This window comes from Pan troglodytes, chromosome 9 (assembly GCF_028858775.2).
Source record: "Pan troglodytes isolate AG18354 chromosome 9, NHGRI_mPanTro3-v2.0_pri, whole genome shotgun sequence".
NCBI classification, from domain to species: Eukaryota; Metazoa; Chordata; class Mammalia; order Primates; family Hominidae; genus Pan; species Pan troglodytes.
Window position 1 is genome coordinate 14,123,957 of NC_072407.2, and position 25,139 is coordinate 14,149,095.

General features: G+C 38.4%; 1 protein-coding gene across 7 annotated transcripts in view; it reads right to left on the reverse strand.

The window, feature by feature from the left end:
• Positions 1 to 25,139, reverse strand: part of SBF2 (SET binding factor 2) — a 516,757-nt gene that overhangs the window by 194,710 nt on the left and 296,908 nt on the right. For all 7 annotated transcript variants that reach the window (XR_010147145.1, XR_010147144.1, XR_010147143.1 and 4 more), the window contains 4 exons: positions 24,668 to 24,781; positions 24,091 to 24,219; positions 21,174 to 21,272; positions 88 to 292 (listed from right to left, as the gene is read on the reverse strand). Coding sequence is in view for 4 of the 7 variants with exons in the window: in XM_016920369.4 (XP_016775858.4) it covers positions 88 to 292; positions 21,174 to 21,272; positions 24,091 to 24,219; positions 24,668 to 24,781 (547 nt within the window). In the remaining 3 variants the exon portion in view is untranslated. The remainder of the gene's footprint in view (positions 1 to 87; positions 293 to 21,173; positions 21,273 to 24,090; positions 24,220 to 24,667; positions 24,782 to 25,139) is intronic.

Sequence of the window (25,139 nt, forward strand, 5' to 3'; positions counted from 1 at the left end):
AAAATTCATCAAATTGCACACTTTTCCTTTTTGGGTCTGACATCCTTATAAACAGTTTACTTTTAAAACAGACAGACAAATACATACCAACAGGTGGACCTGCTGGCACAACACATTTCTTTTCTATTCGTGTGGCAGGAGGTGCATTCTGGTTCTTAGCAACATTTTCCTGTATTAATTCCTGAACCCGGGCTTCATTAATCTTTGGGAAAGGAAGAATATGAACTCGCAAATGGGATCCTTCTGTTGGCCGTGGAACTTTCTGGAATGCCATATGAGGATTTGGATTCTCCTGTAATATCAGACATAGGTAAAATTACTCCAAGTTAAAATAACAATGGCAGATCACCAGGAAGGGAGTGGGAGCTTACAGGGACATGAGCTGGGTAGTTATACATACATTCATATATACGCCATAAAACATGAAGTACCAAAATCTTACTTCTTCTTACATGCTCTATCAGCAGCATCTGATACAGCTTGGCATCTGTCTTCCTCTTCCATGAACACTTTCTTTACTTGGTTTCTAGGTCTTCTTGCTACATCTTTGTCTATTTCTCATCTCCCTAATCCCTTAACAATGTGAATATCTCAGGGCTCAGTCCTTGGGTCTTTTTTCTATTAACATTCATTCCTTGGTGATCACTTCCAGTCTCCTATCTTTAAACCATAAAAATACCAACAATTCACAAGTTTTTTTCTTTAAACAAGTTTTCTCCTAAACCCCATACCCACATGTTTAACTCTCTATACAATATTTTCACTTGGATTTTTAAAAAAATTCTAAACCTATGTCCAGAATGCAGCTCTTAATCTTCACCCACCTCTATCCCTGCTTTCTTCAGTCTTCCTCACATCAGTAAATGGCACATTTATTTTTTCCAATCATTTAGACAAAAAGCTTAGAGTTATCTTTAATGCCATTCTCTAACACCCAACTATCCATTCCTCTGCAGATCTTGTGGACTTTACCTTTAAAATGTTTACAACTTGGCCAGTTTCACAACACTTTGGTTCAAGTCAACACCTCACGTTACAGCAATACAACAGTCTCCTAGTCTCCCTGCTTCCACCTGTACTCCTTCATTCAACACTGCAGACTATGTGATCTAGTTAAGAGTATGTCAGTTCATCACATAACCGTTCTGTTCATTCCAATGGCTTGTCATCTCACTCACAATAAAACCCAAAGTTCTTAAAACAACTTACAACACCCTACAAGATCTGGCCTTTCTATATGATGTGTCCTGCCATGATTTCTTTCATTTTTTTCTGCTCTAGACACACAGAACTTCTTGTTCCTGACTCAAAGCCTTTGCACTTAACTGTTCTCTCTGCCTGGAATGCCTGTGCCCCATGAATCTGTACAGCATCCTCCTTCCTTTCTTGCATTTCTTAGCTCAAAAGCCACCTTTCCCGATCACCTTATCTAAAATTATACTCTTTTCCCCAACACACTCCCTATCCCTGTTATATTTTTCTCTATATCACTTATCACTCTCTCACATACTTTACATTTTATTTAACTTGTTTATTGTCTATCCTTCTCTCCATAAAATAAAGCTCCATGAGAGCAGATGTATACCTACTGCGTCTAGAAACTGCCTGGCACACAGCAGGCACTCTAAAGCTCTTCCCACTGCATCTTAATGAGGGGGACACAATGCTGAACACACATAAGGATTGCAAGAATTGAATTAAATGTGTCAGCTAATATTTTTGTAGACTCTTTGGGGTGGCATGAACTTTTTAGTCATCTAGTTAAGCAGGATTAGATCTCAAACACTCCAGGTAGAATGGAATCCATTTTTTCATAAAGTTCTCTAGGGAAGGCTGCTTTACAACTATTCTTGACCAATTCTAACACTTATTCTTTGCGACCAGAAAATTCCTTATTCCCACTGAACTTATGTTACTCATGCTGTAGATTAAACTCAATACTATCCCATATATCCTATTTTTTTTTTTTTTAGACGCAGTCTTGCTCTGTCGCCCAGGCTGGAGGGCAGTGGAGTGATCTCGGCCCACTGCAAGCTCCACCTCCCAGGTTCACACCATTCTCCTGCCTCAGCCTCCCGAGGAGCTGGGACAACAGGGCCCACCACCACGCCCGGCTAATTTTTTGTATTTTTAGTAGAGACAGGGTTTCACTGTGTTAGCCAGGATGGTCTTGATTTCCTGACCTCGTGATCCACCCGCCTCAGCCTCCCATACACCCTCTTGACAGTTAAAATGGCCAACTGCCATCACTTCTTAGGGCTGCTCCCCACAATTCTTTTTGGTTATATGGCCCAGACCTAGATAAAGAAAATGTTGGGCTAAGGCAGATGATATAGCTAGTATGTCTCAGCAATATAATAGAAACACACTGCTTCCTCCCACTGCCGTAAGTGTCAAAACACATGGGTTCCAGTTCTTGCTCTAGTCCTTATTATGTGATGCAGGGAAAACAACTTTGCCTAAGTTATATAATTAAGCTTATCTTATATAAGGCTCCTCAGAAGGTGAAATCAGATTTAAAATCTGTTCTTGCCAAAGCAGCTCTCATACATGCTCTGTATTTCCCCCCATATCTAGCAAAGACGGGGAAAAATAAGTAAGTAAATCTTTAGTCCAACTCTTAGTAATCACTCTTTCTAAACCAAATGTTGAAAAAGTGTTTTACAATTCTGTCTGGACTTAACACCAATGTCACTGGCCTGTAGTGTCTAAAACTGCCCTTTTCAAAAAGTAGTGTTTTTGTTCTTCTCTGTTCTTTAGGCATGACTCTTACTCATATACTGTCTTCCCAAAAATAATAAATATCAATTCTCTAAAACATATTGGGTAGGTATCTTTTTTTCAGGCTGGCCAGGTAATTCATGTGGATCTTGAGGTCTGAATTATTTAAAGTATATTCATTACTTTGGTTTCTATCTATATTTTCTTTATAATAAAAATTAAAACTCTAAATATATTTCCCATGAAGTAAATATTTATAATAAAATTTAAAACTTGGAAAAATAAAAGTAGAAATAATCTTAGTAACACCAGTATGTTTTCTAGTTACATATATATATTTTTCTCTATTGTTATATTATCTGTCTTCTGTTTTTTTCCAAAAATGACTTGGGGTGGTTTAGAAAAAGCAGGATGCATTGGCCAGGCACAGTGTCTTATGCTTATGTAATCTCAGCACTTTGGGAGTTCGGAGTGGGCAGATCACTTTAGTCCAGGAGTTCAAGACCAGTCTGGGCAACACAGTGAGACCCCATTTCTACAAAAAAATAAAAAATTAGCCAGGCATGGTGGTGCCTGCCCATGGTCCCAGCTACTCAGGGGACTGAGGGAGGAGGATAGTTTAAGCCTGGGAGATGGAGGCTGTGGTGAGCTGTGATTGCACGACCACACTCCAGCCTGGGTGACAGAGTGAGACCTTGTCTCAAGAAAGGAAAAAGAAAAAGAAAAAGAAGGATGCACATATCACTTCTAGTCAAAATCTCTAAAGAGTTGGTCCTATAATTTGGTAAGTTCATCCTAAACTTCATAGGGACACACAAAGACCAAAAATAGTCAAGGAAATTCTGAAGAAGAGTTAAGTGGGAGAGTTAAGATTTCCAGATATCAAAACTTACATAAACCTTTAATAATTAATACAGTACAACAACTGTTATTAGTGAAGGGTTAAAAGGATGAATGGAATAGAATAGAGAGCCCCAAAACAGGACTATGTGAGAAAATATGATAGAGATAGGTGGCATGACAATTCAGGGGGAAAGGTTAGACAATTCAATGAGAGGTAGTATAACAAAGTATTTTTAGTTCATGATCTCTGATTTCAGAACGCCTCGTTTCAAACTCTAGCTTGGCCACTTACTAGTAGTGTGACCTGGTGCAGTGTCAATTCACTTACCCCTTGTGTTGTAGTTTTCACATCTGTAAGGAAGATAATAATATAGTACCTACTTCATAAGGTTCTTATGAGTACTGAATGAGCTGTTACAGTAAAGCTGTTAGAACACACAAACACACACACACACACCACCCCAGAATGAATCTAAAGGCTGTTTTCCAAAAATTTTGGCTACATTCATTTAAAAAATATTTATTCTCTTATTCTCTGCATATTCTATGGCATGGTACCATGCTTCTATAACTAAAGCCATCTCTTTCTCCCAAGATTTCCAACACATTACCAACTACTTATATTTTAGTAATTATAGTAGTAGTATCCAACATGTTTTTTGTTTGTTTGTTTGTTTTTGAGACAGAGTTTCACTTTGTTGTTCAGGCTGGGGTGCAATGGCGCGATCTCTGCTCGCTGCAACCTCTGCCTCCCGGGTTCAAGTGATTCTTCTGCCTCAGCCTCCCAAGTAGCTGGGATTACAGGTGTGCACCACCATGCCTGGCTAATTCTTTTGTATTTTTAGTAGAGACGGGGTTTCACTATGTTGTTCAGGCTGGTCTCAAACTTCTGACCTCGTGATCCACCAGCCTCAGCCTCCCAAAGCGCTGGGATTACAGGCGTAAGCCACCATGCCCAGCCCTCCAATAAGTTTTAAATAGAGTCTTCCCACAAGCAATTAGAAATATTGTAAACCAAATCCATACACAATTTAGAATTACAAGCGTTTAAAAGATCATGTTAAAACAAAGTTCAAAGTTGAATATCTGTAGTTGTACAGATATTCTACACCAAAATGCAGATTAGGGATTTTGTTAAATTATGATATATTTAGCTGTGTTTAGAAGATTCGAAAAAGACTTATGCCCCAGAATACAGTAATATTTGGTTTTCTGGCTCCTGAGTCTGTATACTGCTGCCCTCTAACGGGCAGCATGATAAATGTAAAGGACCACATTTGCTACCTTGAACCTAACTTGGTCACGAAATGACTTTTGAGAAGACAGTAGCAATGAGAGGAGGTTTAGGGTAGGGCTCACTGAATTCTGCATATACTTAAGAACATCTGCTTTTACTTGTAACACAAGATGTGTTTGGACTGGTCCCTTGAACGTCACCAAGCTCATTAAAAGCTACAGCCAAATTTTGTGTTGAATCTCCTTGTTGAAATAAGGAAATCCGTTATTTTCCGACAGTACAAAGCAGCAGCCAAATTTTCATCTTTGATTCCAGAGAAATGCAAATATAAAGTAATAAACAAGGGCTAGACAACTAAACACTTACAGTGAACCTGGCAACATTTTTTTCCAAAGTAACCAAAATAAACTACTGAAAAGAGTTTGGCAGAATGCACTGTCTTTTACATTTTGAATTTGGATAATGATTTTCAAGGAATGGTCTCTATAATCCTGCTTTAAGAATATACTTTAGTAATTCGAGGTAGAATGATTTTTCTCAGACATGAAAAAGTGACATATACACACATCATCTGGTCTGCAGCACTCCTCCCCCCTGCAGCACGCCCAGCTACCCCCAGCTTTGGTAGGCTAAGTGAGAATATGCCTAGGGGTTACAGAATACAAGGCTTGAAACTAATTTCAAATAAAAGCAAAGCAAGGCACAACAAAAGCCCCAAACCCCAATGGAAATTCAAAGTAGGCAACAGCCACCTTGGGAAAAAGAAAATTTTTCCTATGGTCTCAGCACTGAAAGACAAATCAATATGATATTGTTAGAGCTTATCAAGCTTCCCAGATTAATTCAAGTATCTGAAATTATTTAACGTGCACAAATTATACTTAGAGCTATGTGGGATAGCAGGTGACACAAATTTTTTTTCTAATACAGTTGATGGCAATACTGTCACTGGAGTAAATTGTTAAACATTGTCAAAACGTAACTGGACTCTTTAGAGTTGCCTGGTAGTGTACATGACATTGATGGAATGACTCATCCTCAATTTTCCAACTTCATAGGACTTTCAAGGATCACATCCTTGTGAGATGACTGAGACATTCAACTGAATGTCTTATCCTTAATACAAGTAGATGACTTTAATATTTGATATGCTGGTTGCCCTAATTCAGGGTTTCTCAACCTATGCACTAATTGACATTTGGGCTTGATAATTATTTGCGATAAAGAGTAGGTGTCTTGTGTATTGTAAGATGTTTAGAAGTATCTTTGGCCTTTATCCACTAGATGACAGTAGCACAGTCCCTCCAACTGTGACCACCAAAAATGTCTCCAGACCAATTTCATGAAGTAGGGTGGGAGGGTTGCTCCTGTTGAGAACCACTGCTCTAATTCCTGACTCCAGATAGAGATTTCCTATTCTAAGACAAGTACTCTTGTCACAAGTACGAAGGCAACATACAGTGACCAGCTAACAGTCCTATACTTTCACTCACCTGCTGAAATACAAATTAGAATCACAATGAGATACCACCACATACCTGTTGGAAAGACCCCCCCCAACACCACCCAAAAAAAAAAAAAAAAAAAGAAAAGAAAGAAACCAGCCGGGCGCAGTAGCTCATGCCTATAATCCCAGCACTTTGCGAGGCCGAGGCGGGTGGCTCACGGGAGTTCGAGACCAACCTGATCAACATGTAGAAACCCCGCCTCTACTGAAAATATAAAATTGGCCAGGTGTGGTGGTGTATGCCTATAATCCCAGCTACTTGGGAGGCTGAGGCAGGAGAATCGCTTGAACCCAGGAGGCAGAGGTTGTGGTGAGTCAAGATTGTGCCATGGCACTCCAGCCTGGGCAACAACAGCGAAACTCTGACTCAAAAAAAAAAAAAAAAAAAAAAAAGAAACCAACTGACAATACCAAGTGTTAGTAAAGATGTGGCACAAATGGAATGTTAATATACTGCTGGTGAAAATGCAAAATAACGTAGACACTTGAGAAAACAGTTTGGCAGTTTCCTATACAGTTAAATATTGTATTACCATATATTCCAGCCTCCCAATCCTAGGTATTCATACAAGAGAAATGAAAACTTATATTTATACAAAAACTTATGCAAATGTTTGGGTGGTTTTATTCATTATTGCTAAAATTGTCTTTCAGTTGGTCAACAGGTAAATAAAACTTTAGTCCATCCATAAAGTGGATTACCACTCAGAAAAAGGAATAAACAACTGTATGAAGCAACATGATTGAATCTGAAATGCACTGTGCTAAGTGAATGAAGCTAAACTCAAAAAACCACATAATGCCATTATGGAAAAGGCAAAACTATACAGACAAAAAAATTGATCAGTGGTTGCCAAGTGTTTGAGGTGGTGGGAAGATGTGACTATAAAGGAGAATTAAGGAACTTTGGGGGGGTGATAGAAATACTCTACCTACTTATTGTGATGCTAGTGGTTGTATGACTTCATGCATTTGTCAAAACTCATAACTGTAGATTAAAAAGTATACATTTTACTGTATATAAAAATTAGATCATGATAAACCTGACTTATAAGTGAACAAAGAAATCAGATAGGACGGGAGGGGGGTTCAATTTGAAGCCTATGCTTTGCAGGCAGGGCTTCACTTCATCATCATTATCTATATAAGTCGTTTATGTCTATGTCTTGACTCTCTAAAGGTAATCACAATATTTTACTTCCTTCCTATAATTAAAAAATTCCTTTATTCACAGTTGGCAAACAGTATAAATATCATCAGTGTAGATGACATGTAGTGAAATTAACCTGGTAGTGAAATTAACATTTTGCAGAAATGTAAAGGGCGTAGATTTTATTTGATTTGGACTAGTTATTTCTTGTATTTGAGTTTTGTTCTCCCATTAGGATTCTATTTGGTTCAATGCTGGGCAATGAAATATCCATAAGGCACAATTATAAATCTCATATTCTTCTTCTTCTTCTTTTTTTTTTTTTTTGAGACGAAGTCTTGTCTTGTTGCCCAGGCTGGAGGGCAATGACGTGATCTCGGCTCACTGCAACCTTTGCCTCCCAGGTTCAAGCGATTCTCCTGCCTCAGCCTCCCGAGTAGCTGGGATTACAGGCACACGCCACCACACCCGGCTAATTTTTTGTATCTTTAGTAGAGATGGTGTTTCACCATGTTGGGCAGGCTGGTCTCCAACTCCTGACCTCATGATCTGCCCGCCTCGGTCTCCCAAAGTGCTGGGATTACAGGCGTGAGCCACTGTGCCTGGCCCAGATATCTGATATTATTTTACACAGAATTTTAAGTTCTTTAATATTTCTTTTAACTTTTACTAAAACTGTCAGACAAAGCCAGGTATGGTGGTAAGTGTCTGTAGTCCCAGCTACTTGGGAGCGTGAGGTGGGAGGATTGCTTGAGCCCAGAAGTTTGAGGCTGTAGTGCATTATGTTTATGCCCGTGAATAGCCACTGTACTTCAGCCTGGGCAACAAAGTGAGACACCACCTCCAAAATAAAAAGCAAAAAACAATAAAACAAAAATTGTCAAATTACGTATCTAGCAAATATTTTTATACTATTGCAGATGCAAAACAAATTACGAAAACTGTACTATGTAAAACAATAAAACACATGTCCAACTGATTTCTTTTCTTTTTTGTTGTTGTTGTTGTTTTTGTTTTTTTTGAGATGGAGTCTCGCTCTGTTGCCCAGGCTGGAGTGCAGTGGCGTGATCTCGGTTCACTGCAACCTCCACCTCCCGGGTTCACGCCATTCTCCTGCCTCAGCCTCTCCGAGTAGCTGGGACTACAGGCGCCCACCACCATGCCCAGCTAATTTTTTTGCATTTTTAGTAGAGACGGGGTTTCACCGTGGTCTCGATTTCCTGACCTCGTGATCCACCTGCCTCAGTCTCCCAAAGTGCTGGGATTACAAGCGTGAGCCACCGCACCCCACCCAACTGATTTCTTAATGCCCTGAAGTAGAAGTTTTATGAAGTTCTTGTCTTGGCCTATCTTTTTGTCTTGGCCTATCTTAATGTTCTCACTTTGTGAAAACATTTATTAGTGGTCCTTTATATGTGCATATCAAGAATCATAGAGGCCAGGGGCATTGGCTTACCCCTGTAATCCCAACATTTTAGGAGGCTGAGATAGGAGGACTGCTTGAGGCTAGGAGTTCAAGACCATCCTGGGCAACATAGTGAGACCCTATCTCTACAAAAAAATTACAAAAAATTAGCTAGGCATGGTGATGTGTGCCTGTAGTCCCAGCTACTAGGAAGGCTGAAGCAGGAGGATTGCTTGAACCTAGGAGGTCAAGGTTGCAATGAGCTATGATCAAGCCACTGCACTCCTTTCTGGGTGACAGGGCATGACCCTGTCTCTTTAAGAAAAAAAAAAAAAAAAAAGAATCATAGGGATAGGGCAGGGAAGTAGTTACTTGTGTTCTCATGCAGACACTGAAGATTCTGAAAGCCAAAAAAGTAGGCCAACCCCTACATTATCAATTGGGAATGGAAAGAAGCTGCATAGAGGTGTTGCCGCTCATCTCTGTTACAATATCTTTTTTACAATAATCTTTGTTACCAATGCTTACACTGTTTGTCTCTAGTGGGTTTAGTCATTTCCTTCTCCTTCCTTCCACCTAACCCATTCCCCCAAAGTCACCAAATGCCTTTCTTAATTATTTGGGAAGCTCCAGAAAGCTAAGAGCAGCTAAGCTCAGTTACAATTCATCCTACTCACATTCCTAAAATCTCACTAAAAAGCAATATAAAGGAGTGGTGAGAAGAGACAGGAAAATTAAGGTATATTTTTGAGGTGCTTCAAAGGGAAATGAAAAGAGGGCCTAGATACACATACCAGACTTCAGTGCAATAAAGTATTTACAAACATCTGAATGGAATCACCAGGTCTCAATTCCAACCCAATAACAAGGAAAGAGTCAAATTAGATGGTTGGTTCTTGCTTATCAAAAGGGAATTTTAGAAATGTGATTAAAAAAACAACAACTGACTAGTTAAAAATAGAACCATGTGGATTATTTTCCTCGCATTGATACCATCGTGCCTCCCTTCCCCCAATTTCCTGCATAACCTAAGAAAGTAACTTTACTATCATGTGCTGTTTTTTAACTTTATAAAGTATTTACTTCATGAATGATGATTTTGTCATCACGGACTTCAGAATCTTAGCACTAGAAGGAATCTCAGACAATCTAATGACAATCGACTGGGATAGTCACAAATTCTTACTTGTCATGTCTGTGTGTCCTTTTCTGAAGGATATTAGGAGAATTATGTACCTAGAATATGCCTGGCACTAATAAGTACTTAACTAATAGAATTTATTAAATTAAATGAAATATAATTAGATTGTGAAAAAAATTTCCAATAAGGCCCATGAAATGTAGAAGACATTTGAAGGGCTCTTACCTAGTAATATAATCTCTTAATAATAATACTTCACGATGATCACTTTTAAAGTGTCAATTTTAAAGAATAGGGATTGTCCGTGTTTTTGTTTGTTTGATTGTTTTTGTTTTTGAGACAGGGTCTCACTTTATCACACATGCTGGAGTGTGGTGGCAGGACTTCGGCTCAATGTAGCCTCAACCTTCTGGGCTCAAGCCTCGACCTCCCGGGCCGAGGCGAGTGGATCCCTTGAGCCCAGGAGTTCCAGATCAGCCTGGGCAACACGGTGAAACTCCGTCTCCACCAAAAAATACAAAAAAATTAGCTGGGTGTGGTGGCATATGCCTGTAGTCCCAGCTACTCAGGAGGCTGAGGTAGGAGGATTGCTGGAGCCCAGGAGGTCGAGGCTGCAGTAAGCCGAGATTGTGCCACTGCACTCCAGCCTGGGCAACAGAGTGAGATCTTGTCTCAAACAAACAAAAAGAACAACATGTAAAGTCAACTACTGGAAACATCGTTTTTTCCAATTGGAGGCGATCCAGCCTTATAGTGAAAGAACATAGGCTTAGGAAATGAATAGATGAAAATTCCTAATTTAAAATCTGGATTTAATCACTTAAGAGTCATATGATTCTGAGCCAATTAGTCCCACTAAAATGGGGATAATGACACCTGCCTTACATTGTCGTTATGAGGATGAGAGATAATTGTATGTAAAGTGCTTAATTCCATGCCTGGCACAATATAGCTAACTGCTCTCATGCAGACACTGAAGATTCTGAAAGCCAAAGTGGGCCAACTCCTGCATCATCAACTGAGCATGGAAAGAAAAGCAGTATGTTTATACATGAACTCAATATTTATTATTATTATAATAGGTCAAAAGAAATTTCTCATATGATCATGCTGTAATTACTTCTACACAGCCACTATAAGTGGCAAAGACCAGCATACAACACAAGTTTTCCTTCTAACAGAATTCTACCAGATTTCCTTTTTAAGTTTTAGTATACTAATCAGGAAACACATTTATTATATCAGGCATGGTTATAAACAACTAAAAATGTGATCAGTCAATAAATTCAAGTAACAGATCTTGGCATGCAAGTTGCCAGAAAAATAATTTATTTATACTTTTGCTAAACCAGTATTATGATTTAATGTGTGACGTATTTAGAAATCTGAAAATATTGCTTCTTAGTAAAGAAGCTAATAATCTACAAGTAACAGTCAATTAAAGTACTTCTGTGTTAAGTAATTTAAAATTGAAATTAAATTCATCTTTTTTTTTTTTTTGAGACAGGGTCTTGCTCTGTTGCCCAGGCTGGAGTACGGTGGCTCAATCATAGCTTACTGCAGCCTCAAACTCCTTGGCTGAACTCCTGGGCTCAAGCAATCCTCCCACCTCAGTCTCCTGAACAGGCAGGACTACAGGTGTCCACCACCACATGTAATTTTTTTTTTTTTTCAAGACAGAGTCTTGCTCTGTCACCTAGGCTGGATGCAGTGGTGTGATCTCGGCTCACTGTAACCTCTGCCTCCCAGGTTCAAGCAGTTCTCCTGCCTCAGCCTCCCAAATGGTTAGGATTACAGGCACGTGCCACCATGCCCGGCTAATTTTTGTATTTTTAGTAGAGACGGGATTTCACCATGTTGGCCAAGCTGGTCTCGAACTCCTGACCTCAAGTGATCTGCCCGCCTCAGCCTCCCAAATGCTGGGATTACAGGCATCAGTCACCATACCCAGCCTCTTGTAATTAAAAAAAAAAAAAAAAAAAAAAAAAATTTGTAGAGATGGAGTCTCACTATATTACCCAGGCTGGTCTCGAATTCCTAGCCCCAAGCAATCCTCCTGCCTCGGCCTCCCAAAGTACTGAGATCACAGGCATGAGCCACCATACTCAGCCTAAATTCATCTTTTAACAGGCACAAGAAATGTTATGGCTAATGATTTCTGCATGTGTTAGTAATATTACTGCTCCCTTAATATTACTGGCAGACCATATCTATTTCCAGAATTTATAATGAACCACTAGCAATTGATAAAACAGAACTTAAGATTTTTTTTTTTTTAAGACGGAGTCTCACTCTGTTGCCCAGGCTGGAGTGCAGTGGCGAGATCTCGGCTTACTGCAAGCTCCGGTTCACGCCATTCTCCTGCCTCAGCCTCCGGAGTTACTGGGACTACAGGCGCCTGACACCGCTCCCGGCTAATTTTTTGTATTTTTTGTAGAGATGGGGTTTCACCGTGGTCTCGATCTCCTGACTTTGTGATCTGCCCACCTCGGCCTCCCAAAGTGCTGGGATTATAGGCATGAGCCACTGCGCCCAGCAAGAATTTTCTATTTACCAAAATTTAGATAAGCATAATTCATAAAAGATGGATTTTTTTTGTTTTAATATGAAACCTCTGAACTTTACTTTGTTCTCTTTCAAAAAAGTATTTATTCCCTCAAAGAAAGATCACATTCTAAATGTAGAACTTAAAACTCAGAAATAATGGAATAACATAAAGAAACAAATGTTTTAGTATCCCTGCTTGTATCCAATTGGTTCTCAAATTTCAAATGAATGTGACAAAGCACTGACTAATAATCCAGTGTCCAAAAAGGTCCATCTAGTCAAATCACTAAATTAAACAATACCTGTTGTGAGTCAAGATACTGACCCTGAATTCTTCTTCACCATTTCCTTAAAAATACATCTTCCCCAGAAGCTAAATAAGTGGTACTCATTAAAGCTGGCAACAATAGACACCGAGGACTACTAGACATGGGAGGAAAGGAGTAGGGAAAGGGGTGAAAAGTGACTACTGGGTACTCTGCTCAGTGCCTGGGTGATGGCATCAATCGTACCCTAAACCTCAGCATCACACACTAAGCCCAGCTAACAAATCTGCACATGTGCCCCTTAATCTAAAATAAAAGTTGAAATTATTTAAGAAACGTTTGAAATCGGCAAAAACAAAAGTTTACTTGATTTATAATTTAATTTCTTTTATTTTTTCAAGAGATATACAACCAATAACCACCATCTTATTAGTAAGATTTTAATGTTCAATTCTATATTTCCCTTATGAAAAGGCTAATGAGAAAATGTATAACCATTATTATATTTTAATCTTTGGATGCCAATATTATATTTAAATCAATGATATGGCTTTAAATTTAGATCAGTTGAGTTGTCTTTGCAGAAGTTATTTGCTATACAGATAAAGTATATGTTAGAACCACAAATTAAAAGAAAATTTCTACTTTGACAATGTTTAGATTAGAAACAGTATAGAATGTTACATTTCTGTCTTCCAGAATATTTTTTTGTTTACTAAAGTCAGGACCTAATTGTAATGAAAAAAAATCACATCTTCCCTCAACTTTTCCCTGGAGGACTATAGTTCCGACTTACTTTACTTTTCTTAGGACTCAAAACTTCACAGCAGGAGAAATAAGGAACACTCATTAGCCCAAATCCATTTTTCCATATGAATATAATCTCTGTCATTTTATGCTCTTTTCTTTCCTGGTGTTCAAATAGTTATTTCACACTTTACCACATCCGAGTCCTTTTAACTTATTGCATTTCCTCTATCCATGGAATATTTTCATCCTTGTGTTTCTGTGGTCACTTGTCAATTTGCTTTTTTTCTTTCAGCTTTTCGCTCCCTCTGTTCAAAACAATGCAACTCCTGACCAGCTGCCAACCGCGGTGCCAAGCCAAAGCAGAGGACACTGGTCGGTTCTGTCTGAGGTGGTTCTGGTCTCCAGTGAGTCTAATCTTTATGTCTTACAAGAGACCCAAATGAAAACCATAATGAGGGCAAATGACTAACTGAAAAAATTGTGACTAACATGTTTTCATAACACACTGACTGACAGGAAAATTACTTTGAAAAATGTGGTCTATTTTGATATACGGTACCAACTGTAATATCTCATAATTTACAATCCAGAGCAAAAAAACTATCACAGGAAGCTTTCTAGTTCTGTGAACAAAATACTTTATTTAACAGTATATTTTTAAAATTAATGACTGTCTAAATAGAGTGGATCATGGCAGATGGGAGGCAGGACTAGATTGCAGCTCCAGACAGAGAAGCATGTGGAGGCTTGCATTGTGAGTTTCAGCTCTAGATCAACTGCAAGAACAAACCAGCAATCTGGAGAGGAATCACAGACCCTCGGAAGGAAGTGAACTGCTCCTGCGGGATTTGGGAGACACCCCAAATACTGTGAGTGCCCCAACTGTCTAAGTGGGAAAGGGAGACCCTCCTCTCCCGAACACACACCGGAGAAGCTGAAGGTCTAAATGTGGGAGAAGTTTCCGACTTTACCTAAAGCTGAGTCAAGTTAGAGAGCCAAGCGAAATACAGGGGTAGAGAAAGCAGCAGAAAGGCCCTGGGAGCTTGCTGGGTCCCAAAGCAGCCCATTCCTGCCTGGCACCACAGGGATCCCTCGGGAGGGTGGCCAGCGGAGCAGCAGGTAAAACTCCACAGGGAGAAGGAATTCTCTAGCTGAACTTTTTAACTATTTGAATGGGGTGAGAAGCCCCGGGGGTGGTGGGGGCTGCAAATCCGGGTTGCAGACTTCACAGGCAGGGGAAGAACTAAAGCACTTTTCTTTCACAGCTGGGAGGCGGATAGCCTCGGGCAAGTTTTCAAGCCCGTCTGGCAGCCCGTCTTGCCCTCTGCCTGGAAACAGACTCAGGGCTACTAGGGGGCACAGCGGGAGAGAAACTGGCCCTTCTGTTTGCGTGGGAGCTGGGTGAGGCCTGTGACTGCCGGCTTTCCCCCACTTTCCTGACAACTTGCATGACTCAGCAGAGGAAGCCATAATCTCCCTAGGTACACAACTCCAGTGAGCTGGGAATCTCACCCCCATCCCCCACAGCAGCCACATCAAGACCCGCCCAAAGAGAATCTGAGCTCAGACAGGCCTAGCTCCTTCCCAACCTGATGGTCCTTCCCTATCCACCCTGGTAGCAGAAGACAAAGGGCATATAATCTTGGGAGTTCAAGGGCCCTGCCCACCACTGGTCCCTCTCCACACTACTACACCTGATGCTTTCTGGAAGGCACCACCTCCTGACAGGAGGCCAACCAGCGCAAAAACAGAGCATTAAACCACCAAAGCTAAGGGCCCTCATGGAGCTCACTGCACCCTCCGCCACCTCCACCGGAACAGGCACTGGTATCCACAGCTGAGAGACCCATAGACGGTTCACATCACAGGACTCTGTGCAGACAATCCTCGGTACCAGCCTGGAGCCAGGTAGACTCGCTGGGTGGCTAGATCCAGGAGAGACAACAATCACTGCAGTTCGGCTCACAGGGAGTCACATCCATAGGAAAAGAGGGAGAGTACTACACCAAGAGAACACTCTGTGGGACAAAATAATCTGAACAACAGCCTTCAGTCCTAGACCTTCCCTCTGACAGAGCTTACCCAAATAAGAAGGAACCAGAAAACCAACCCTGGTAATATGACAAAACAAGGCTCTTCAACATCCCCCCAAAAATCACACTAGTTCACTAGTAATGGATCCAAACCAAGAAGAAATCTCTGATTACCTGAAAAAGAACTCAGGAGGTTAGTTACTAAGCTAATGAGGGAGGGAGCAGAGAAAGGTGAAGCCCAATGCAAGGAAATCCAAAAAATGATACAAGAAGTGAATGGAGAAATATTCATAGAAATAGATAGCTTAAAGAGAAAACAATAAAAAATTCAAGAAACTTTGGACACACTTTTAGAAATGGGAAATGCTCTGGAAAGTCTCAGCAATAGAACTGAACAAGTAGAAGAAAGAAATTCAGAGCTGGAAGACAAGGTCTTTGAATTAACCTAATCCGACAAAGACAAAGAAAAAAGGGTAAGAAAATATGAACAAAGCCTCCAAGAAGTCTGGGATTATGTTAAATGAACAAACCTAAGAATAATCGCTGTATCTGAGGAAGAAGATAATTCTAAAAGCCTGGAAAACATATTTGGGGGAATAATTGAGGAAAACTTCCCCGGCCTTGCAAGAGACCTAGACATCCAAATACAAGCAGCACAAAGAACACCTGGAAATTCATTGCAAAAAGATCTTCGCCTAGGCACATTGTCATCAGGTTATTCAAAGTTAAGACAAAGGAAAGAATCTTAAGAGCTATGAGACAGAAGCAACAGGTAACCTATAAAGAAAAACCTATCAGATTAACAGCAGATTTCTCAGCAGAAACTGTACAAACTAGAAGAGACTGGAGCCCTATCTTCAGCCTCCTCAAACGAAACAATTATCAGCCAAGAATTTTGTATCCAGTGAAACTAAACATCATATATGAAAGAAAGATACAGTCATTTTTCAGACAAACAAATGCTGAAAGAATTTGCCATTACCAAACCACCACTACAAGAACTGCTAAAAGGAGCTCTAAATCTTGAAACAAATCCTGGAAACATATCAAAACAGAACCTCTTTAAAGCATAAATCACACGGGACCTATAAAACAAAAATACAAGTTAAAAAGCAATAACAAAAAACAAAACCAAAGCCCACAGGCAACGAAGAGCACGATGAAAGCAACAGTACCTCACATTTCAATACTAACATTGAATGTAAATGACCTGAATGCTCCACTTAAAAGATACAGAACTGAAGAATGGATAAGAACTCACCAATCAACTATCTGCTGCCTTCAGGAGACTCACCTAACATACATAACGACTCACATAAACTTAAGGTAAAGGGGTGGAAAAAGGCATTTCATGCAAATGAACACCAAAAGCGAGCAGCGGTAGCTATTCTTTTTAGTTGTTTTATTTTGTTTTGTTTTGTTTGAGATAGAGTCCTGCTCTGACATTCAGGCTGGCATACAGTGGTGCGATCTTGGCTTACTGCAACCTCTGCCTCTTGGGTTCAAGTGATTTTCCTGCCTCAGCTTCCCAAGTAGCTGGGATTACAGGCACCCGCCACCATGCCTGGCTAATTTTTGTATTTTTAGTAGAGACAGGGTTTCACCATGTTGGCAAGGCTGGTCTCAAACTCCTGACTTCAGGTGATCCTCCTGCCTTGGCCTCCCAAAGTGCTGGGATTACAGGTGTGCGACACCACGCCTGGCTGGGTAGCTATTCTTATATCAGACAAAACAAACTGTAAAGCAACAGTGGTTAAAAAAGACAAAGAGGCACAGTATATAATGGTAAAAGGCCTTCTCCAGCAGGAAAATATCACAATCCTAAACATATATGCATCTAATACTGGAGCTCCCAAATTTATAAAACAATTACTAATAGACCTAAGAAATGAGATAGACAGCAACACAATAATAGTGGGGGACGTCAATACTCCACTGACAGCATTAGACAGGTCATCAAGACAGAAAGTCAACAGAGAAACAATGGATTTAAACTATATCTTGGAACAAATGGACTTAATGGATATATACAGAACATTTCATCCAACTACCACAGAATACCCATTCTATTCAACAGCACATGGAACTTTCTCCAAGATAGGCCATATCATAGGACATAAAACAAGCCTCAATAAATTTAAGAAAACTGAAATTTTATCAAGCACTCTCTCAAACCACAGTGGAATAAAACAGGAAATTGACGCCAAAAGGAACCTTCAAAACCATGCAAATACATGGAATTTAAATAACCTGCTCCTGAATGAGCATTCAGTCAAAAATGAAATCAAGATGGAAATTAAAAAATTCTTCAAGCTGAATGACAATAATGACACAACCTATCAAAACCTCTGGGATACAGCAAAGGCGGTGCTAAGAGGAAAGTTCATAGCCCTAAATGCCTACATCAAAAAGTCTGAAAGAGCACAAACAGACAATCTAAGGTCATACCTCAAGGAACTAGAGAAACAAGAACAAACCAAATCTAAACCCAGCAGAAGAAAGGAAATAACCAGGATCAGAGCAGAACTAAATGAAATTGAAACAAAAAAAATTACAAAAGATAAATGAAACAAAAAGCTAGTTCTTTGAAAAGATAAATAAAATTGATAGACCATTAGCAAGATTAACCAAGAAAAGAAGACAGAAAATCCAAATAATCTCACTAAGAAATGAAACTGGAGATATTACACCTGACACCACTGAAATACAAAGGATCATTCAAGGCAACACCTTTACGCACATAAACTAGAAAACCTAGAAGAGACTGATACATTCCTGGAAAAATACAACCCTCCTAGCTTAAATCAGGAAGAATTAGATACCCTGAACAGACCAATAACAAGCAGCAAAATTGAAATGGTAATTAAAAAATTACCAACAAAAAAAAGTCGAGGACCAGATGGATCCACAGCAGAATTCTATCAGACATTCAATGAAACACTAGTACCAATCCTTTTGACACTATTCCACAAGATACAGAAAGAAGGAACTCTCCCTAATTTATTCTATGAAGCCAGCATCACCCTAATACCCAAACCAGGAAAGGACATAACCAAAAAAGAAAACTACAGACTAATATCCTTGATGAACACAGATGCTAAAATCCTTAACAAAATACTAGCTAACCAAATCCAACAACATATCAAAAAGATAATCCACCATGATCAAGTGGGTTTCATACCAGGGATGCAGGGATAGTTTAACATACAAGCCAATAAATGTGATACACCACATAAACAAAATAAAAAACAGAAATCACATGATCATTTCAATAGATGCAGACAAAGCACTGGACAAAATTTAGCATCCCTTTATGATTAAAGCTCTCAGCAAAACTGGCATACAAGGGACATACCTTAATGTAATAAAAGCCATCTATAACAAACCCACAGTCACCATAATACTGAATTGGGAAAAGTTGAAAGCATTCCCTCTGAGAACTGGAACAAGTGCCCACTCTCACCACTCCTTTTCAACATAGTACTGGAAGTCCTAGCCAGAACAATCAGACAAGAGAAAGAAATAAAGGGCATCTAAATCGGTAAAGAGGAAGTAAAACTGTCACTGTTTGCTGACGGTATAATAATTTACCTTGAAAACCCCAAGGACTCCTCTAGAAAGCTCCTAGAACTGATAAAAGAATTCAGCAAAGTTTCCGGATATGAGATTAATGTACACAAATCAGAAGCTCTTCAATAAACCAACAGCGACCAAGCAGAGAACCAAATCAAGAACTCAACCCCTTTACAATAGCTGCAAAAAAGTTAAAATCCTTAGTAATATATTTAACAAAGGAGTCCAAAGACCGCTACATGGAAAACTACAAAACACTGCTGAAAAAAATCACAGACGATGCAAACAAATGGAAACACATCCCATGCTCATGGATGGGTAGAACCAATATTGTGAAAATGACCATACCACTGAAAGCAATCTACAAATTCAATGCAATCCCCATCGGAATACCATCATCATTCTTCACAGAATTAGAAAAAACAATTCTAAAATTCATATGGAACTAAAAAAGAGCCCACATAGCCAAAGCAAGACTAAGCAAAAAGAACAAATTTAGAGGCATCACACTACCTGATTTCAAACTATACTATAAGGCCATAGTCACCAAAACAGCATGGTACTGGTATAAAAACATAGACCAATGGAACAGAATAGAGAACCCAGAAATAGACCTAAATACTTACAGCCAACTGATCTTTGACAAAGCAAACAAAAACATAAAGTGGGGAAAGGACATCCTTTTCAACAAATGGTGCTGGGATAATTGGTTAGCCACATGTAGGAGAATGAAACTGGATCCTCATCTCTCACCTTATACAAAAATCAACTCAATATGGATTAAGGACTTAAAACCTAGGACCTGAAACTATAAGAATTCTAGAACATTGGAAAAACCCTTCTAGACATTGGCTTAGGCAAGGATTTCATGACCAAGAACCCAAAAGCAAATGCAATAAAAACAAAGATGAATAACTGGGACCTAATTAATGAGCTTTTGCACAGCAAAAGGAACAGTCAGCAGAGTAAACAGACAACCCACAGAGTGGGAGAAAATCTTCACAATCTATACATCTGGCAAAAGACTACTATCCAGAATCTACAACAAACTCAAACAAATCAGTAAGAAAAAACAATCCCATCCAAAAGTGGGCTAAGGACACGAATAGACAATTCTTAAAAGAAGGTATACAAATGGCCAATAAACATATGAAAAAATGCTCAACATCACTAATGATCAGGGAAATGCAAATCAAAGCCACAGCGCGATACCATCTTACTTCTGCAAGAATGGCCATAATCAAAAGATAAAAAAACAGTAGATGTTGGAGTGGATGTGGTAACAGGGAACACTTCTACACTGCTGTTGGGAATGTAAACTAGTACAGCTACTATGGAAAATGATGTGGAGATTCCTTAAAGAACTAAAAGTAGAATTACCATTTGATCCAGCAATCACACTACGGGGTTTCACCCAGAGGAAAAGAAGTCATTCTTCGAAAAAGATACTTGCACATGCATGTTTACAGCAGCACAATTCATAACTGCAAAATCATGGAAGTAACCCAAATGCCCATCAATGAGTGGATAAAGAAACTGTGCCAAACATATATATATATACATATGCATACATACACATACACACACACACATACACGATGGAATACTGTGCAGCCATGAAAAGGAATGAATTAACAGCATTTGCAGTAACCTGGATGAGACAGGAGACTATTATTCTAAGTGATGTAACTCAGGGATGGAAAACCAAACATTGTATGTTCTCACTGATACATGGGAGCTAAGCTATGAGGACGCAAAGACATAAGAAAGATACAATAAATTTTGGGGACTTGGGGTGAAGAGTGGGAGGGAGGCGAGGGATAAAAGACTACAAATATGGTGCAGTATATACTGCTTGGGTGATGAGTGCACCAAAATCTCACAAATCAACACTAAAGAGCTCACTCACGTAACCACGTACCACCCGTACCCCAATAACTTATGGAAAAATAAATAAATAAATAAAATTAATGACTGTCTAAATAAATATACTTACTTACATTTTTGAATAGTTGCTCAGCAAGTTCTCTGACATGCTTTATCATCTTCACTGGGTTATTTTCTTCAACTTTAATTCTCTCTACTTCAAAGGCTACCAACTAGGAAAAAGAATCAAATGACAAAACATTAATTCCAAAATATGCCAAATTCAAAAACTGTGATAATTTCATACAATTTGCAAGCCAAAAAAAATCCAACATATACGTTATTTTTAAAACAAAATATTTTAGGTTTTGGGGTTTCACCTCCATTCTGGGGTTACAGGGTCAATCAAACCCTTGAATTGTCTAGTGGTTCCTCCCTGAGGATTTAGGGCCCTATTTCTTCTAGGGAAAAGTCATTTCTGGAACTCAGAGAGACCCTGTCATTCCACAGGCCTCAGTCAGAGAAATTCAGACAGTCAGAAAGTGTCTAAACATTTCCTTAACTCACAAAACATGAACCAAATGTTCAAGTCAGGATGCTCAGACTCTAGTCCTAGCTCTGCTGACAGTGTGTGATCTGGGACAAGGCACTTAAACTCCTGAGCTTCAGTTTTCTCATCTCTAAAATAAGATGGAAGAACAAGATGACCCTTAGACTCCTTCTAGTTCTCAAACTATCTCTTTATTAACTAATTTACTGGGAGAACTGTGTGAGTCTGTATACTTAGGGTAAAGAAAAGAAGGCTGACAGAAAAAAAAATTGTGGGAGGGTAAATAGATGGATGACAAAAATAAAAAGGTACAATATAGGATTCTTCTAGGAACTAATAGACTCACTGCATAGGCATATAAAACTATGGCTTACCTATTCTAGGCTAGGATAAAGAAAGACTGTCAAGGGCAAACATTCTTTTCATTCTAAGACATCTATCTGATGGAAGTGTGAGGACAAGGCCATGCACAATGCAAGCTGCCTCTCAAAGCCCCCATAACACCCCATTGTGGTAGGCTGCCTCAGGCTAAGTGAAAACAAGGATCACTTTCCCAGGAGCAAATGCTATTTTTCTACCAAAGCATTCCCATGCAAACGGCCAAAGAGGGTAGAATGAGAAATTATTTAGTTCTGATGGCTCATTTTTCTTAGGCTCTTGACTGATATATACATATGATTAACTGGCAGTCAAGTAACATAAGTAAGACACCCAAAGTCACCACTGTAGGCCGAACAGAGAACTGGATGAACACTAAGGGGTGACTCAGTAGGAACCTTGGACAGAGTCCTTGCCTTATCCTTGTTTCCAATCTAGACTATATTTGTACAAATAATAAATAAATAAAAAATAAGTTACCATATAAAGTTAGAGACAAAATGAAGCATAACGCAGTCGAGTGGCTCTCAGAGTCAACGACTTTGGGAGAGTTGGAAGAGATGATGAGATAAGAGCAGAGTATGAAGAACAGAGGAGGGCACTCCAAGCAAGGGAAAGACCTACAAAAATAGAGGCTGTGGCAAGCAAGTTTTCTGCAAGTAACTAATCTCGCTTTTTAGTTGTGATGAAGCTATCAGAGGAAGATAAATTTGAATAGAAAAGAAAGAGTATATAAACCAATGTTACTATTCATAAAGCTTCAAAGACTAACAAAATGTAGGTGTTAGAAAAGACCTTGGAGAGCATCTATTTTAATCCCATAAAATATTATGTTATGAATTACTTAGTACAGAATCTAAAGGCTGATATGTTAGTAGAATCAATAACCAATCATATTAGATGGTAATATTAGAGAATCAATGACCAATAATTGATTAGAAAAACTTGTCTACCTCAGGATGTTTCCTAAATCTTCATATGCTTTGTGTTTTTAATTAAAGCATCTGATGCAGTAAACATATTCTACACAGAATTAAAATATGTGCCTCTTCTTTAAAAATTCTTACCTGTGAATACTTCACTATCTTTACAAAAAATAAAAGATCCTTCTCCTCTGAACCAAAGATATTTAAGACCTTGATTCCTACCTTCTCTATATAAAAGAAAATCACCAGAAGCCAAACATGATCACTGCCACGATTCTCCAATATCTTGGGTTCTAGGAGTGTTGTTCTTTTATAGATTTCAAGAAACTTTTTACATTTTTGGTTCTAATATAGTACTCTTTCAAAAATTTGAAATGAGAATAATATTCTTGTTCTATCCACCAGAGTGGGCTGCTGTGAATATAGAGTTAAATGATAAAAGGAAAGATGCTTTTAAAAAAGAGCACAATAAATGCAAAACAGCATCCTTATTTTGAGTCACATCTGCCCTATTTCTCCCTTTATATGGCTAATTCCTTGAAGATAGAGACAAAAATTTGTCTTCCATATATTTAATGTCTCCTAAGACAGGTAGAGAAATGTTGATAATTGATTAGTGAGAATGCCACAAACTTAAACTATGGCTCTATGATTCTGATAGACTAAATGTAACTCCAGTTTGAAGTAATTTCAGCTATCTTAGCTTCAAATTAGACCTTTCTCCCTAAAACACTGACAAAAGAATTACTGTATTAGGGCCTTTAAAAATAAGACTTCTGTTTATACAATCACTGTTAAATTTTCAAAAATATTTTAAACAACCATTTTTTAAAATGTAATATTTTAAAATATGAGTAGCTTTTGGAGTATGAGTGGTTTTCGGTTACATGGATGAATTACATAGTGGCGAATTCTGAGATTTTAGTGCATTCATCACCTGAGTAGTATACATTGTTCAATTATTTAAAATTCAGTTGTTCAAAAATTATATGTATTTCCAAGGCATCTTATAATTTTTTGTAATTTTTATAATCCACATTAAAATATCGAGATTTGATGAGCATAATAAATAACATTGGGATTATTTAATACCTAATTTATATTTGACTATATAAATATGGAAAATGTTACTTTTTACTTTTAACTACTAGTCTAATTATGTCTATAAATAATGCCTTCATTTAATAAGAACTATACCTCATCAAAGAGATCACAAGATCTATAAGGAGGACCTCTTTCTGAAACAAAACCTGCAAATGCCATTCCACTGAGTACTTTAGTGAGGAAATCATTCTCGACCAAACCACGCTGCCCCAAGAATGCTGTCTGTGAAAAAAGAAAATGTGAAATAAGAATTTATCACTTGGTAATGGACAAACGGTCAAAACAGAAATACAATAAAAAGATCAAAGCCTATATAAATCCCTTCATGTATAAATATGTGCTGTCATAAAATATATTTCTCTCAAAGAGAGTTATTCTGAAATACTACATATATTGAAAAGAATAAAAATGAATCTGTCTACATGTCAGGAGAAGAAATCAGAAATTAACATTCAATTTTAAAAGAAAAATTGATTTAAAGTTAACATATTCTAAGATATTATGTGAGTTCCATATTATTATTAAGAACTGATATCTAATCACACAGAGATTTTAAATAATCACATTTGATAAATAAAGGTCAAAATAAATGGCTAGGAAAAAAAACCAAGGAGTTTTATTAAATTAGAATATATTTTTTGGACAGATACAATATAGTACTCTATCTTACCTTGTGGAAATGTATTACTGGCTCTGCATGAATTCTTATAAGTTGCAGGCAGGATCTATATCCTTGGAAGAGTTGTGCAAATAATCTAAGGAAAACGGCTCGCACCTCTTTATCCTAAAAATATAAGAAGAAATGTTAGGTAATTTAACTTTTTAAAAACAAATGAAATATCGAGTCAAAAAGGTGAAAAGGGCATATATTCCAAGTCCTTTGATTTTTATATCCACCAAAACAATTACAGTCACAACCAAACATAAGAAGAAAAAACTCTCAAGACTGTATTTAATCCAGCTTTTATTGGAATCACAGTTTAGAACTGTAAGGAAACTTACAGATTCTGTTAGTCAATGCCTTACTTAATTGATCAGGAAATGAAGGTCAAGAATGCTTAAGTATATGTGTTCAGCTCCCTGAGGTTCCTTATTGGCTACAAAGCCCACTGCTAAGAAATGCACTGAGCAAAATAAAAAAG